Here is a 17,029-nt window from a genome sequence, read left to right on the forward strand (position 1 = left end):
GGGAGCCTGCGAGCGGGGACGAACTGCATGGGGACAAGGATAGGAGTCCATCTGTTCAATGTAACGCTTATCACCTTGGTTTCTGAAATAGGTCCAAGTATCAATATTCAGTTCAAACTTTTAACAAAATTTGAGTTTCTAACTTAAGTAAGTGTCACCGATCAGGTCCATGTACTCAGCAGGGCTCGAATCCTGAGGCTGCAGCAGCAGCACCGGGATCTTGGGGGAAAAAACAACTCTGAGAACTAACACACGCGAAATGCTAAGAGTCGCCCAGGACCGGGGGACGGGTGGCCCACCGTGGGGACACGAGCGGGAACAGGTCGGAGGGGACATGGAAGGCGCTCCAGGAAAGGGACCTCGAGCGCGCAGAAGAAGCGTGAAGACTCCACTCCGCTCCATGAAAACGCCTCTCCACGGCAAACTGCCAGAGCTCCCGAAGGGAGCGCGCGCCTCAGGGCTGCGGCGCCCAGCTAAGGGTTAACTTCGTGAGGACGCAGGAACCAGCGGGATTCTCGTGATGCTGGCGGTGCCATATGGAAACATCCCTGGACTCACAGGAACGACTCGGAAAGGCCGGCGATGCCCCGCGCCTGCTCTAGGCGGGTCCTACCGGATGTGACGGAAGCAAGCGAGCGGCGCCGACCTGTGCCCCGCAGGAGGTGAGGCCTGGGCGGCGTGCGTCTGCGCAGTACTGGGGAGGACGGGCCGAATGAGAAGCCGAGGGGGCGAGCGTCTGCGCAGTGCAGGGCCGGGGCGGGGTGGCGAGAGGAGACCACGGAGGGGTCAGCGCGGCACACGTCTGCGCAGTACCGAGGGGCGGGGCAGAACGAGAAGCCTGGCGGCGTGCGTCTGCGCAGTTTGCGTCTGAGGGTTCGAGTTCGGTCGACGTGCGTACGTGCTCGTGTGCGTGCGCGTTTAGTCCGCTTGTGGTTTGGTCGTCCCCGGCGGGGAACTGCTGCGGAAGGGGTCGAGGTTCGGGAGTGTGGGCCGGGTCGAGGTTCGGGTTGGGGGTTGGGGAGCGCTGCGGGCGGCGAGGGGGCCGCGGGCGGCGAGGGGGCCGCGGGCAGCCCGGCGCGGGCTTCGGAAGGGGGCGGCGGAGAACGGGGTTCCGCCGCGCGTGCAGGGCGGGCGGCCTTCGGGCAGGAGCAGACGGGACCCCGGCCTCGTATTCTCCGGTCGTGTGCGTGGCCTCCCGGCAGCTGCTGGTCGACGCTGTGTTGGCTGCAGTGCTTTCGTGAGCGCCCGTGTTGCGTGGACCGCAGACTCCACAGAAAGCACAGGCTAAAAACGGCTCCGACCCCCGCTTGGCAGCTGCCGTTTCCAACAAAAGAGCCAAGTGCGAAGAGCGGGTCCAGTTAGGTTGAGTCTAGTGGGGGGAAATTCCCATCTTTCTACATCATTTTTAAAAAATGTGAAATATTTAGCACTGTTAACTTTCCAGAAATTCTTAGTGCACTTATTGGAACTTAAAAGAAAATCCCCTCCAAAAATCTCACCGGCTAATTGCTGAAGACTGTGTCTGTAGCTTTTTGCCCGTGAAATTAAGTTTAGTCGTTTCTCTGAAATAGTATTTCCCAAAAATAAAGCTTTCTCCCCGCATTGTGTGAAATGCAAGACCCATGTATTTGTGTTTTAGAAAATTTTGGTTGCAATAAGTCATTGTATACTGGGTTTTTAAAAAGTGGTAAAAGAGAATCCGAACAGTGCTAACATGTGTTAGCAACCTTACTGTGTTTGCATCTCCAAAAGTACAGCCGTTGAAGTTCTGTGTAAACCAGTATTACCCTAAAGTGCTTCTTTACGTTCTGTTTATTAGCGCCTTTTCCCTAGGAGGCACTTAGTCACTTTGCTTAAAAAATGTTCCAAAATCTGAACTTTTGGACTATTTTAGGGTTGCACTGCCAAGATTTTTGAAATTCTTCTTCTTCTTTTAATTAAGTCTTTTTAAAAATACAACGTAAGAATGGCTTCGAAAAGAGCTCTGGTCATCCTGGCCAAAGGAGCAGAGGAGATGGAGACAGTCATCCCTGTAGATGTCATGAGGCGAGCTGGAGTAAGTCCCCCAGCGTTTTCCACCCTCCCCCTTTTTCAACTTTCTGGGTTTTGAAGTCATTCTTAATAAATAATACTCAGTGTGCTTCATAAGATATTTCAAACACACAAAAATAGAGTGTGTAGTAATTACGTGCTTATTCTCTGTCCACATTTAATGCTTGTTAACATTTTGCCGTATTTCTCATAGACCCACTTCTTGAGGAACAGGTGCATTCAAGAAATAAAGCGTTGCCCAGCCCTCTTTGTATATTTCCCTGGTATTATTCCCCTTCTGGCCCCAGAGATAACTAACTGCTCAGTGATGTGTATCCATCCCATGCATGTCTTCAAAATAGCGTTAGACTGCACTTGCATTTTGCGTGTGTCTGTCTGTCTCTTTCTATATATATATCCATAATGAGCACTTAAATAGCATTTACTGATGCTAGGTGTCATTCTAAGCACTTAATAAACTTGATTAAGCCCTGTAACAACCCTGTGAGTTACTGCCATCCTCTTCATACAGTTGAAGAAACCGAGGCACAGAGAGACTAGCTAAGGTGTCCATGTTGTAGACTTAGTGAGGATAAGAGCCAGTACTTCGATCCTACCAGTCTGACCCCAAAGTCTGTTAACCCTTCATTTCTCTGGTTCTCATGAATGAAGACACAACCAGATCCGGTTTGTTTATTGAAAATTGCTGCTTATTTTTATGTTCTAGGAATATGCGCCGGTCTACCCATTCTTCTGTTACGCTGCTTCAGGACATTATAATACTTTAATAGTCTTGTACAGGTTTCCTTATGCAAACGTGTGGAAGTTTTTCCTGATTTTATTCCTGAAAGTGGAATTGCTTGGCCAAAGAACAGCCCACAAGTGGCATTACCAGATTTTGGCACATGGTTCCCCAAAGTACCAACATGTGGGCCCACCAGCAGTATAGGGAAATTCCCATTTTCCCCAGTACCAGCTCTTGGTTTTATTAGCTTCGTAAATTTTTGCAAGCTAAAGTAATATTTCATTATTTTAACTTGTCTATCTTTAGGAAACACCGTGATACTTAAATAGCAACAATATCTTTGTAATTGTTTTTTTTGTAATTTTAATCTTTGTAATTGTAATTTTTGTAATCTTTGTAACAACATCTTTGTAAGATGGATTATTAACATGATGATCGCCCAAATCAGAACAGTTGTGGGAGAAAGGACACTAACCAGGCAGGGTACCAGGACAGCATCTGTAAATCAAGACTGTCCCAGGCAAATGGGGAGAAACCTAGTTATTATAGTTAGCTAACTTACTAGCTTAAAGTCAGCATGGTTTTGTTGCCGTATTTCCTGCCAAGTTATTTTAAAACAGCAGCTATGAAAATGTTACTCTGAATTTATGTTTGAGTGTTTTATCTGATGACCTCTTTCTCTTAGATTAAAGTCACCATCGCGGGTCTGTCTGGGACAGACCCAGTACAGTGTAGCCGAGACGTCGTCATTTGTCCTGATGCCAGCCTGGAAGATGCAAAAAAAGAGGTTTGTTCTCCATACCTGGTGTTACTCCTCCTGTGCCTTCCTTATCAGGTTCTTCATATGTCTTTTGATTACATCTCAGGCTGTTAGTACTGGCTTATTTTTAAAAAGTTACTTTGGTTGGATGTCTTCCCCACTGTGATAAGCCCTGGGAAGTTGAGGACTCTGCCATATTTCGCTCTGTATCCGTGGAAGTTGGCAGTTCCGTGCTGCCTGTGCTCAGTGAGTGGTACACTGTCATCAGTGTTCCTCTGGCCTTGAAGGCCGCTTTGCCTCCTGATACATCCGATTCATCACCTGATACAAGGAGTCACCTGCCACATTTCCTGTTTCTTATTTATTCAAAAGCTGCTTTTTGCCTTTCCATTTTCAGTGATACGGACATAATTGTGTGATTCATTTTACGTGGGACAGCTCATAGTTGATTAGTGGTGGGATTAAGGGAGGAGTAAGAATTCTAGTTAAATTGTGAAACTTTATCGACACCTAACACTTGGGAATCTTTGAAGAGCTAAGGTCCCTTTTCTCAAAAGCAAGGTCACCCAAACATGCACAGGCGCTTTGGCCCACCCTTCCTTGTGGTTCACTGCTTAATGGCCATGTGATAGGGCTGTGGGCCATATGCTAATGGAGCATCTACATGGCAGGAAAACCGGCAGAGGCAGCTCGTCGATGGCCATTCATGCCCTGCCGAGGAGCCCAGAGTGTGATTCCTGTGCTTGGCTCTCCTCAGAGAATGGTTTATTCCTATCTGATAAGTTCACATATTTCAATGCCAGATTGTAGAGGATGGGAATATTGGTATATATATAGAAGGTGTTGAGAGGTTTTAAAGAGCATGTTCAAAGTGGCTGACTAGAGGTAGGTACTCCCTGTTAACTGTTCTGTTTCATCTTGTGTCTGGGTGTCTTAGAATAGTGGTCACCTTTTGTATCTGTTTATTCAGATTCTAAAAGGAGTGAAAGAAGTTCTGTACTGAACACACTTTCTGTTTAGTTTGTAGTTTTGCTTGGTTTTAAAGCAACAGTAGAATGTTCTCTGTCTTCAAGAGCAATTCTAAGCAATATGTGTTACCCTAAGGATGTACTAAGTTGTCACTTGGTGATCTGCTGAATGACTACATTTTTAAAAGTCTTTTCACATCTTTAAAGTATATTAAACCAATTTCCGTATCATAAATTCAGCAAGTGTGGACTCAGTAGATTTCTGGGATGTTGGGTGCTTGGACCACGAAAACACTGCCATTGTCTCCGCCCCCCGCCCCAAGTATCACTTTTCATAGTGGTGGAAGCTTTTTTCTGTGCCTTTCACTTAAAATTTGTTTTCTTTTCATTATTTTTATGACTGTGTACATTCTTATTAAAAAAGTAACTCTTATACAGCATAGACCTACAAAAAGTCCCAAGTGTTGAAATGTCCCTTTCTCACTGTCGCCTCGCCACCATCCCGCTCCACACCCCAGTAGCAGCTGGGCTGCCTCTTTGGTCTGTGGGTATCTGCAGACCATACATGTGTATCCCATGTATGTTGGGACTACATACTTAAAAAAAAATGTTTTAAAGTAAGCTCTGCATCCAGTATGGCACCCAAACTCACAGCCGCAGAGAATAGGAGTCACGTGCTCCACAGACTGAGCCAGCCAGACACCCCTTTTTTTTTTCTTTTACAAGAATGAGATCATGTTACACCTGTAATTCTGCAACACGGACATCCTTTTGTGTTAACTGTGTTTAGAGTTCTCACTAGTTAACGACAACACCGCACTGTGGAGAGAGGCCTTCCTTTATATAACTGCTCTTCTGGGAACAGTGTTGTGCTCAGACCCACATTTACAACCGGGCAGTGTTGGTGAGCTACCACTATAGTGCGCATTTCAGATGAAATGTTTTACCATTTTTTTTTTCTTAACTACAGGGACCTTATGACGTGGTGGTTCTGCCAGGAGGCAATCTGGGTGCGCAGAATTTATCTGAGGTAAAAACCACATAGAGGAATTATTTCAGCATCTGCCTGGATTCTGTTGGTTTTGTTGCTAAAGTATTTCAGGAGGGAGACTGGGAATAAAGTAGGAGCAGGTGAAATGAACAGAATGGTGTTCTCGCTTAATTAAGGGAACATCTCTACTAACATTTATCACATGAGTAAACGAAATTGGTGGAACAGTTATCTGTGAACAGATTCTGTGTCTGCGGTAGAAGAATGAATCTAATTTTGTGTTTCATGAAGGTTTAAGCATAAAGGGGCTGGGGCCTGGGAGCTGCAGGGGAGTGAACTGCCAGTGTGGGGTGAAAAATGGCTTCAGAACAGGCCCCTGCTTCTTCACCGAGGTCCTCTGCGCGGAGTCCGCCTGCAGGAATAGCGGGAGAGAAGGGAGGGGCACGGCAGACAGAAGCTTACAAAGCAGGTCGAATCAGACATGTTGACTCTGCTGGACCCTATTCCTTACTCAGCCATCTGGAAACACCCAAAACACCACATACCCTTCCTTTTCCTCCTTTGTCCCAGGAGCACAAAATGGCAAGTGTCCGTTTGCCCAAGGGAAGTTACTTTTCTCATCTCATCTTTAAACATCTTTTTAAAAAGGATGCCCTTCTCTTCTACCAAATGCATTGCTTAGGTCTAGCAATGTAGAGATGGCATGAATTTGGTAATTTTTCTATTAATGATTTAGAAATGTTAGAAGATAGATTGAAGATCTTGCAGTTTAAACTAAAAGCAGATTCTCCCAGGGTTTCCAGCTGGAGATTGAACTTGTGGCTTCATGATAACTTGATGTTTTTGGGCTTTCCTTGAACAGTCTCCTGCTGTGAAGGAGATCCTGAAGGAACAAGAAAAAAGGAAGGGCCTCATCGCTGCCATCTGTGCAGGTAACGTGCAGACCCGTCCTGTGTTAAAATGAGTTGTTGGGTTTTCTTCAAAAATACGTGACGGGTAGTCTTGAATCAGAAGATTTTGTTCCACATACTCGCCCTTCACAAAGCATGAAGGGCATCCGTATTGGCCTATTTAGTTTGGGTGGCATGAAGTTGGTGTCACTTCAGAAATGAGTACAGTTGTTCTGTTTTCTGCCTCTCTGTGCTTTTGGTCTATGTTCCATGAAACTTAATGGTTTCCGTGTTTGGTTGACCTCTGAGGAAAATAATGCCCTCTGGAATTCAGTAAACATCTTGTTACAACAGATCTCTGTGCCAGGAAGTATGTCTGCCAGCACCCAGTCAGCAAGAATTGGTCAGACATAAACGTAACAGCGCTGTCCTGTGCTTGCCCTGTGGATACAAGGCCTCAGGGTGCTTTCTGCCTTATCCTCTGTGTTAAAGTTTAGATCTTAGGCACCGTGTTATCTGTCACGTAGTTTAGAAGGAGGATGTTGGTCCTTCATAGATGTCCCCACATCTTAGAAACTTGGTAATATTTGGTTTTCTGATTCCACTGTAAAATCCAGTCTCAGTGCTTCAGTGTCCTGGCATTCTGCCATCTGCATTTTTTCCATATAACTTTGGCCAGTGCCGCCTTCGTTATTGGTCTTTATGAGGTCTTTGTCAAAAGAATAAATAAATGAATGGATAGTTAGATAAAACGACACGATGTTTTGTTCAATACGAGGGACTTGTTAAAGAAGTTCCAAGCCAGGAATCCTGGGGACTTTGCGTAATTCCAGGAGAGATTCTCGGGAGTTCTTTCAGGGGGGTCATAAGGTGGAAGCAGATATTAAGACATTATTTGCCCTTTCCCTTCCCATTCTCAGAGGAGTGACAGGAGAGTGGGGCGATGCCATCATTTGGGCGTGGCATGGATGCTCAAGTATTGTTGTGTTGTAAACGTTTCCCAGTTTTAATTTCTAACACATGGCAGTTACTGGTTGACGTAACCCATGTAAAAGCTCAGGGTTCCAAAGACCCGTGTGTTTAAGGACCTCAGAGATGACCACCCTAGCAGGGCCTGTCCTTGGGTTCCAGTCAGCGCCAGCCCCTTGACGTGCTTTCGGGCACAGAGCTTTCTCCTCCCTGAAGGACGCTGCAGTCCCTGAGGCCACAGCCTCGTTCTTAGGTTCTCTAACCAAAGGGAGAAAGGAAGTCTGGGGCTATTTATTGCTGAAAGTAAATAGCACATGTCAGTGTGTCCTTCTGTGTCACTGAGGTGGCAGAGTCATTAGCCAAATCTGGCTCACTGTCGGGGGCTCAGGCAGCCTGAGTGCCGTGCTGAGGAGCTCAGGCCGTGTAATCACTTAAATCGACGTTAGCCCTAAGCAGCGCTCTCGCCTTGTGTGTGTGTTGCTGAACACTCTGTACTGCTCCTCTGGGTGCGGCCCAAAATAGGAAGAGTGGTGAAAAATAAGAAGATTCGGAAGTGTTGCAGTTGGGAACTGCCCACTGTACTGGGACAAGGTTCGCTTTGCCCCTGGTATTGAGGGATAATACGGAGTCACTGAGACAAACTGGGAGGGAAACTGTCTTGATGCAAAGACAGGGAAAGGAGCCTGGAGGTGACGGGCCCAGGAGTCCTCAGATGCCTGGTTCTGGGTACCAACTCTGGGACATGGGGGTTGGGTGGGGGGGTGGGCTGACCTGTTCTCTGCACGTCACCACACGGTGGCGCTGTTGGCTTCTGTGTTGTGGTGGCGCAAGGGGCTTCTGCCTGCCCTGCTCTCTGCTCTCCGCTGGCTTGGTCCCTGCTGCAGACTCAGCAACATTTCATTCGCCAGAGTCTCAAGTAATGGCAGGTAAATATCTCTTCTCGAATTCTCCAAATAGGATTTTTAAACCCCCAAAGCAGTAATTTTGGGCTCACCATGATGAGAGAGGCATCACAGAATTCCTACATCCAACCGAAACATGAGTTTATTAACGTTACCAGAGGCAGCGATTTTATCAGCTGAAGGGAGCAGCTGAAAACCCCTGACTCACTGTACGGTCATCTCTCAGGGTCTGCTTTCAAGTACAAGGTCATATAGGGAGTTATTTCTTATCTCTTAAAATCTTAGAAAGAATTCAGGGTAATTGATGAGTCCATTCAAGTAAAATTTGAATGGCAATTATTTAGACTTTACAGACTTAAAATTTGCCACCATACATGGCTGTCCTGTGTGTAGCATAAAAGTAAGGTGGAGAGAGACAGCAAATCTATTTGACGCTTTTGATGTAGGAGATAGAAGTTGGGACTTGGCTTGATGTCAGGCGGAAGGCTTATGTAATTAAGTATTATTTGTTGATCTTCCTGGGAACAGCAGCTGTGATCTAGCCGGTAGGTAGAGTCTATAACTCCCTTTTCCTTGGAACTGTGTTGATAAATGAAAGGTCAGTGAGAGCAGGTGCGTGCATTGGCTGAAGCTGAAGCTCGTGCGCTCAGTCCTCCAGGCTTAGCCACGGCACCTCAGCCCCTTCTGAAGGTTACGTTGCTGTCCCCAAGCATGTCTTTCTAGGTGTGGCATGAGGCTTGGAGAAAAAAAGTTAGAATAACTACTTTTTTTAAAGTTTGAAGGTAACATAAAGTTATAAGATACTTCTGGTTTTGGTCCTTATTTGAGGACCGTTACTTACGAAATATGCTTGTGGTTTTCAATGAAATTGATCGCTTTCAAAAGTGAATACATTTGGATAAAAGTCTCAATTAGCAACTGCATGTTTCAGAGGATCAGAAATGGACATTTGTGCAGGATCTTAAGTGGTTTTTAATAAAGAAATGCTGGTGTCCTTCTGTCTCAGACTTCAGGCGTTTCGCAGGGCTGGACAATGTCCTGTTCCTTGTAATAATCCTGCCACCTGGGATGTTCGGGTGGGTAGATGGAGGAATGAGTGCTCATCTTTCATTTTCAAGTAGAAAAAATTAGTCTGTGAGGTCGCAGTCAAGCCCAGGAGTTGGGAGAGCACCAGCTGCCTTTTATGTGCTCAGAGGAAGCCTTGGTGGTCTCCCCTCCGACCCCTGGGAGCCCTGCCTACAGTTCCTTGAAGGGGGCCACACGCCGTTTATCTGGATGCTTCTCGGTGTGATTGCATTAGATGGGTATTGAAGTATCTTGGGTTCATACTCTTGCCAGATGTGCTCAGCAGATGGTTTCTTACAAACATACTTTACCTCTCATATGAAAAAGTGTTTAACTTCAGAATCATAAGTATATTTGAGGTAAGAGCCTCCTGGTTTTGAAGACTACTTCTGCTGCTGCAGTTTTTAAACCGTTGGTTTTCCTGTGTCCACCCTTAAGTCTTTCTGTTAATCTTCTTTTTAGGTCCTACGGCTCTTTTGGCTCATGAAATAGGTTTTGGAAGCAAAGTTACAACACACCCACTTGCTAAAGACAAAATGATGAAAGGAAGTAAGTATATCCTTCTATTTTAATATCTAGAAAGACCTTCCAGAAAGCTGCCATTTAGCGTTGTTTCCTGCCCGGGTTAGCCCTGTGCAGAGAGGCTGGGGGTTGAGGTGCGGGCTGTTCCTAGCTTGCTTCTCAAGCATTCCAGCTAGAGAGAGGGTAGAGAGAGGGAGCAAGGAGGGGGGCGGAGATGGTGTGTGCCTGTCTCTGTGTGCGCCCTGACGGGGACGCGGGCTACGCAAAGGCCAGCCAGACGCCTGATTGTCCTAGATGGGAATGGTTATGAAATGCCAGGCTTACTAGGATTTTTTACTAAACACTTTGCCAGATGCCTGAGGGTAAACTTTAAACCTTGACAGCAATTTCAGAAAGTGCCCTTTCGCCTGCAGTCCAGAGTAAAGTGAATATCGCTGTCTTCCTGGGTGGTGGGTCTGTTTCCTTGGGTGACTTTTTTTTTTTTTTTGTTCGTTCTCTTAGATTTGTTTGTTTATTTTTAGAGACAGAGAGCATGAGGGGAAGGAGGAGGGACAGAAGGAGGGGAACAAGCAGACTGCCCGCTGAGCAGGGGCCCAATGGAGGGGTCGATCCCAGGACCCTGAGGTCATGACCTGAGCCGAAACCAAGAGTCAGTAAGCTGACTCGGCCACCGAGGTGCTCCCTTGGGTGGCATGTTTCTTTTATAAATAACAGCTAGACAGCTAACTTTTATTAATTTATTTTTATAAAATACAATTTATATTCGTGGTGCAGAGTGTAAACAGTACAAAAGGGTGATGAAGTCAGAACATAGAGATGCCTTTTCTTACTTCCTTGCCCCCTTTCTGCTTTTCAGCAGTAGCTTCTGTTAGAAAGTTCCCTGTGCAACTCTAGAACTTCTCTGCACATATTATCCTTTGTATTTTAATGGTTTGGTGTTTTTTTGGTTCTTTTTTGTTTTGTTTTGTTTAGATTTTTATTTATTTATTTATTTGACAGAGAGAGAGAGAGAGATCACAAGTAGGCAGAGAGGCCTAGAGAGGCAGAGAGAGAGCAGAGAGCCCAATTCAGGGTTCGATCCCAGGACCCTGAGATCATGACCTGAGCCAAAGGCAGCAGCTTAATCCATTGAGCCACCCAAGTGCCCCTGTATTTTAATGCTTTTACTCAAATGAGATCTAGATACATTGTTTTGCTGCTTGCTTTTTAAACCTAAGATTGTATCCTTTGGGCGCTGGGGGGTGGGGGTCATCTCTCAAGCATTTCTTTAACTAGAAGGTGGTGTGTAACTCCCAGCAAAGCAGGGAGACCAAGCACCTGAGGTACGGGTCCGTACTGACGGAGCCTTCCCCGTGACCGCCGCCCTCCCAGCACGAGCTTCAGAACACCAGCCCCGTACTGTGTTCTGTCAGGTGGCATCTTCCTCTGCCATCTGTCCCTGGAGTGCCTGTAGCAGAGACGCAGAGACCTGGGAACTTGCAAAGAGAGAGAAAACTCACACTCGTGTGGGTAATCGCAAGAGCATCTGAAATTTCCAGTTAGAAGCTAGCAGTGGCTTGGCTGGCGCTCAGCCCGCAGGGAGGCGAAGCGGCTGGCTCTGGGTAAAACATCAACCAACCTCATTTCACTGAGCAAACAGCAAGACAACACGGTAACGTTAGCAGCTGATTTCGGGGTTACCTTGTTTCCCCTGCCTCAGGCCTGCTGGAGGCTGATACTGAATTAAGACAAAAAGGAGGGCGGGTAGCATTGCTTTTGTGGTCTTTACAGCCAAGTGGAGCTGTGCATTTTCACGGTATCTTTTCTAATCAGTAGCAGACCTTGCTTTTCAGAGCAGTGTTAGGCGCACAACAAAATGAAGCAGGATGTGCGGCGTTCGCGCGCGCTTCCTGCCTGGGCGCGTGCACCGTCTTCCTAGCCTTCCTCTCCCGCACCGCAGCCGTCTCTGAGTTACGGTCTGTGAACCTGCCCTGACACGGCATTATCGGCCCAAATCCATCATTTATGTTAGGGTTCACTCTTGCTGTTGGACATTCTGAATATTCTTTTTTTTTTTTTTTTTTTTTTAAGATTTTATTTATTTGACAGAGTTCACAAGAAGGCAGAGAGGCCGGCAGAGAGAGAGGAAAGGAAGCAGGGTCACTGCTGAGCAGAGAGCCCGATGCAGGGCTCGATCCCAGGACCCTGAGATCATGACCTGAGCTGAAGGCAGAGGCTTTTTAATCCACTGAGCCACCCAGGTGCCTCTGTTCTGAATATTCTTAAATCTGATCCAAGGTAGTATATTCTTAAAAACTTACAATTTTATTCTAGTTGCTAGAAAGATACTTAGTTGTTGATAAAACCATCCGTGTGGAAAGTGTTTTTTTTTTTTTTAAGGGTCTTGCTGCTGAGCATTTTTAAATGTAGGAATAGAATTTACTTAGGGTGCCTGGGGGGCTCAGTTAAGCGTCTGCCTTTGGCTCAGGTCTTGCTCCCAGGGTCTGGGGATCAAGTTCCACGTTGGGCTCCCTGGTCAGTGGGGAGTCTGCTGCTCACTCTCCCTCTGGCCCAACCCCCTGCTCATGCTTGAGCGCATACTCGCGCTCTCTCTCACTGTTAAATACATAAAATCCTTAAATCTAAAATCTTTAAAAAAAAAAGGATTTCCATGGAGCTACAGGAGAGGTTGGGAGAGTTGGGAAGATCGGGATATCAGGCTTCCTTTAGTCCTTACGACATATTGGGGGAAGGGTCGAGTAGTACGCCACGTTCTTCCTTTATCTGAAGGTGATCTGTTGTGTCTGTCCTCTTGTAATGCCTCAAGAACTCTGAGGTTGCTTAGGAATAGAAGCAGATTAGATTGTTAACTCTTGGAGATTATAAAGTGCATTCATAGACATTATCTCCATGGAGCCTCGCAGGCCCTGGTGCCCAGCGAGGCAGGTACTGACTTCACAAATGAGGAGGCCGGCTCGGAGAGGCCCGGCGACTTGCCCAGAGTCAGGCTGGAACTCAGGCCCGGCCTCTGTCCCAGTGAGGCTCCCACACACGTTTAAGTTACGAGGTATTGAGTTCATCCAGTAAGTCCTACGGTGAAGAGAAAAATGCTGGAAGCATCTGCCCCTTCAGAGGCTCCGAGAGGTGGAGCGCTCATCAGCTCCTGGGTGTCTCCTCTGGTGTGCTCTAGATACGAGTGAAATTTTTGCTCAGATAAGCAATCCAGTGAGAAGACTGACACAGTCTTCCCATTTCTCCGTTTTTAAATGAAGAAATTGTGACTTCAGTAGCCTTTCCAGTTCCTCCCTATGGGTGGAGCTAGCAGGCCCTGTCTGGAAGCTGAGCCCCGAGGAGCTGGGCCCCGGCCAGGCGGTGTGGGCGCGGCTCCCTGCTGGGGCCGGTCTCCTTCCCCCGCCGAGCCTTGGTTTCTCACCTGTCCTCTGGGGATACCGGTGGCCCCTGCTTTGCAGGACTGTTGACAGGGCCCGTGAGTGAGTTACTGTGTGTAACGCCTGCAGAATGTTGCCTGCCACGAGCCCGCGCGGGGGAGGGGAGAGCTGGTAAGTGCCCAGCTCTGGGCCGGGCGCTGGGAGGCCGGCAGCGAACAGGCTGTCCTCACCGGGCCGCCGTGTGTCGTAATGACATCACCCCCTGGTCCTGCACCTCCGCGGGACTGGACTCCCACAGCAGGTCTGGGCGGCTGGTATCCTCCCCATTGTACAGAAGGAAAAGGTGAGGCTCGGAGCAGTCAGCTGACTGCTGAGTGCCAGCCCTGGGATTTGAATCCAGAGCTGCTGCGCTCAGAGGTCAGTGATTTTTTTCCTTCAAGGGCCAGAGCGTAAGTATTTCGGGCTTTCGGGACGTTGGGTGTGGATGGCAACCACTCTGCTGTCCCAGAGCCACTGACCAAGCGAGTGAGACGTGTGCGGGTAAGAGCTGCGGTTCGGTGCCGACCCCTCACGTCCAGCTGCCTTTCCTCTGAAGAGACTTCGGGATTGGGGATGCTTGCTTAAAGTTAAAAAGAAGTTCATAATTAATGCTTCGTGGCGCGGGGGTGGCCATTTGCAGAGTTCCCAAATCCGCATCAGCTGGACTGCGCGCACCACCGGCTCGGGCTTGCGGGTCCTGGCGTGTGCGTGTTGTCCTTGTCCGTCATGGCCGCTAGGTGGAGGTAGTTGGCCAGTGTGGACCGTTGGTTCGTCCTGGTGGAGACTGGGGAAAGAGCTCTGGAGCCTTGGAAGGTCTAGAACCTGTCGAAGCTGTGTTTGTAATAGTTGCCCACGAAGGGGTTGTTCGGTGAGCCGTTCAGAAATCACCTGCCAGCGGTTCATCTGTGAGCTCCGGAAGGTTCGACCCAGCCAATGTTCTGGTTTAGCATCTGACATTGCCTTGGCCCGGTGTGACCGTCAGTAAGTGAGGTTAGAGATGAAAACCTTTTCTCTTCAAACTGGAGATGATCTTTTCTTCTCTGGTAGGATAACTAGGAAACTTGTGCTGTGCTGTAGGCAGTTATTTTCGTGAGTGACTTGATTTCTAATAAGGATGATGGGACATCAACTGCGCCAGGTGTTCTCGATCACTCGCAAAGGACGTGAACATGAGTGTGTGGTTTCTAAAGCCCGAGAATGCAGCGGAAGCTGAGTGGCGTCTGTGTGGCGCCACCAGCAGCCCCGTCGCCCAGGACAGGCAGCGGGGAGTCCTCCTCACTGCCACCCCACGTTCGGTCCTGCGTGTCATCTCTGAGGTTTCTCAGACTTTCATTTCTTTTCTGTCCTCACTGTCCCCACCCAGGTCACCATAAGCTCCCACCAGGATGGCAAGTTCTTCCCCTTTGGTTCCTTTCAGTGCACTCTCGGCGTGGGTCTGACCCAGAGGTGTGCCCACCAAGACGGGGAGTACAGTCACCTTTAGGTGCTGGAGGAAGTTGGCAAAGGCTTCTCCTGGGGGCAGAACCAGATATGCTCTGATGTGCACTTTGGAAGGGTGACCTTTTGTGGTGCTGAGCAGCGAGTGGCGAGAAGGGCGGCCGAAGGGGAGGGCTGGGATGCGCAGATTGTGTGTGAAGGGGCAGATGCGGCGAGGAGGGAACAGGCGTGTTCGTAGGTTCCCCTGACACGTGGGGGCACCCCGGGGTACCATCAGTGTTCTAGGCCACGTGAGGCCGATGGCGGCCCAGCCTTTTGAAGAGCAGGCAGTAAACAAGGAGACTGTTTGTACCAGGTCAGTCCTGGGGGGTGCTGGTGTAGTGACCCGAGCGAGCCGATCTGGGGAGGGATCACGTATACCTCCTCTGAGGGGTGGTGGGAGGAGGTGGGAAGAGCTTTCTGTGCAGTGGAGGCAGGGGCCCGGGGAATGCCCGTGGGAGCCCGGTGGGGACAGGTTGGCGGGGGGCAGGTTGCGGGGGGCACTGCGGCTCCTGAGGAGTTCGGGCCTGGTTAGTCTGTGCACAGGGATGTTTGGTGACTGCTTGTGCGGACGGTGTGGCCTTGGGGAGCTGATGCTGAGGAAGCCCAGCTTTGTGGCTGTGATATGCCCAGATGTCACATTCCCTGAATTCAGATACAGGAGAAGCACATTCTTGGTCTATTGTATTTGCCTCCAAAAAGCTAGTTGGGGAACACAGAAGGGGCCCCGAGAAATGAGTATGGTTTCTCCCACCACTCATCTCCCTCATCCCGCCCCTGGGTGTCATGTCTAGTTTTTGCTTGTTTTTGAGACAGCGCAGTGTGTGTGTGTGTGTGTGTGTGTGTGTGTGTGATACAGGCCGTCTGAGGGGGACTCTGAGTGACAGGGGTCTGCGTGACAGGAGTCAGTAGCCTGTGACACGGCGTCGGCGGGATAGGCAGTGCGCGCGGCAGGCGGTCCCCGACGTGGAGTCTGGCGTGGCGTGTGCGGGGCCGGCAGTCTGTAGAGAAGGGAAGGGAAGGTGGGCCTCTCCGGAGAGAAGAACTGATTTTCAGGAAAGACGACGGGGCCCTTGGGAGAACACATGGGAGGGGTGATGGTTTGGGACAGTCCGGGCGTGGTGTGGGCTTCCGGCCCCCTCTCCTGCGACGCGAGTCCGTCCTCCCGGTTGATGGACTCCCGAGGGGACAGGGCAGCCGAGGAGGACCGGGCTTCAGGCGGGAGCGGGGGGGCCAGAGGAAGCCCCTCCCAGCGCCGGCCGTTCTGCCGGTGGTCGGTGCCCGGGCGGACCCTCGAGCCCCGCGGACGTGCCTGGCCTCCCGCCCCGCCGCCCCACGCTGCCTCACGCGCGAGGGCTTTCGCAGGCGCGCGTGCCCTGCGGGGATTGTGGTGTGTCCCTCCGCGGCCGGTGTCCTCGCCTCCCGGCCGTGGGCAGCCGCCGTGGTGGGTCCGCGTGGTGCGCACCGGAGCCCGGCCCGCCTGCCCGCACCGTCCCGGGACTGGCTCGGTTGGGTTGACGGAGACCGGTCCTGCGCTGCTGGGCGCGGGCTCGCGGAGCGGGGCTCACGGCGCGGGGCTCACGGCTGTCCCGCAGAGCCCGCTGCAGGGTAACCGCTTCCCGTTCGGCTTCGCAGGTCATTACAGCTACTCCGAGAACCGCGTGGAGAGGGACGGCCTGATCCTCACGAGCCGCGGGCCCGGAACCAGCTTCGAGTTCGCGCTCGCCATCGTCGAGGCGCTGAACGGCAAGGACGTGGCTGACCAAGTGAAGGCCCCACTCGTTCTTAAAGATTAGAGCAGAAATCTTTGATCGCGAAGTAGGGAAACGGGCCATTGGTAATCGTTGTCAGCGTGTTCACTCGAAGCAAAATGGGCAATTCCTGCGCAGGGCGGCCTGGTCGCTGCCCCTGAGCGGACCTTCCCCGCCTGCGCCCGGTCCCCACGGTCCTGAACCTCGATGACGGAGTACATGGCATTTAGCAAACTACCGATAGTGACCTTGTCTCTGCTTTCCCCTCGGTTGTGTGTGTGAAACCAAAGTCCCGGTCAGCCTCCCTTGCGTCCGTCCGCTGTCGGTGGAGCTGCGGGCTACGTGAGCGCGGAGCTCACTGGACACAGCGAGGAGGAAAAGTTGAAAAGCCAAGATCTAAGAAGCTTGTGATTTTCTCCCATTTGTCAACTGTGTATTGTTAATGTGCTATTAAAAACACTGATGAAGTCAGCTGTCCTAGCGAATTTTTGTTGACCAGTTTCTTTTTCAGTTGCAGAAAGGGTCCTCAGATGGAAGTGAAAACGTCTCGAG

At 49.7% G+C, this 17,029-nt stretch overlaps 1 protein-coding gene across 4 annotated transcripts; it reads left to right on the plus strand.

Moving 5' to 3' along the window:
* The first annotated feature begins 804 nt into the window (after positions 1–804).
* PARK7 (Parkinsonism associated deglycase) lies at positions 805–16,948 on the plus strand. Of its 4 annotated transcripts, none has more exons than XM_044237086.1 (7): positions 805–906; positions 1,943–2,056; positions 3,462–3,563; positions 5,475–5,534; positions 6,358–6,427; positions 9,784–9,870; positions 16,362–16,948. In XM_044237086.1, exons 2-7 carry the CDS (start codon positions 1,967–1,969, stop codon positions 16,520–16,522), a joined length of 570 nt encoding a protein of 189 aa, XP_044093021.1. In that variant the 5' UTR covers positions 805–906; positions 1,943–1,966; the 3' UTR covers positions 16,523–16,948. The 4 variants fall into 4 exon arrangements, with proteins under 4 accessions (XP_044093021.1, XP_044093022.1, XP_044093020.1 ...); XM_044237087.1 differs by having other exon boundaries at positions 806–894; XM_044237085.1 differs by having other exon boundaries at positions 819–1,000.
* Positions 16,949–17,029: the final 81 nt, after the last annotated feature.

Source organism: Neovison vison, chromosome 2 (assembly GCF_020171115.1).
Source record: "Neovison vison isolate M4711 chromosome 2, ASM_NN_V1, whole genome shotgun sequence".
Taxonomy (NCBI): Eukaryota; Metazoa; Chordata; class Mammalia; order Carnivora; family Mustelidae; genus Neogale; species Neogale vison.

Excerpts from the sequence above, each read along its gene's own strand:
- PARK7 (XM_044237086.1), top strand. The coding sequence starts at position 1,967 with ATGGCTTCGAAAAGAGCTCTGGTCATCCTGGCCAAAGGAGCAGAGGAG. Across the intron at positions 2,057-3,461 it reads ATGTCATGAGGCGAGCTGGA|ATTAAAGTCACCATCGCGGG; the intron begins GTAAGTCCCCCA and ends TCTTTCTCTTAG. Across the intron at positions 9,871-16,361 it reads AGACAAAATGATGAAAGGAA|GTCATTACAGCTACTCCGAG; the intron begins GTAAGTATATCC and ends TCGGCTTCGCAG.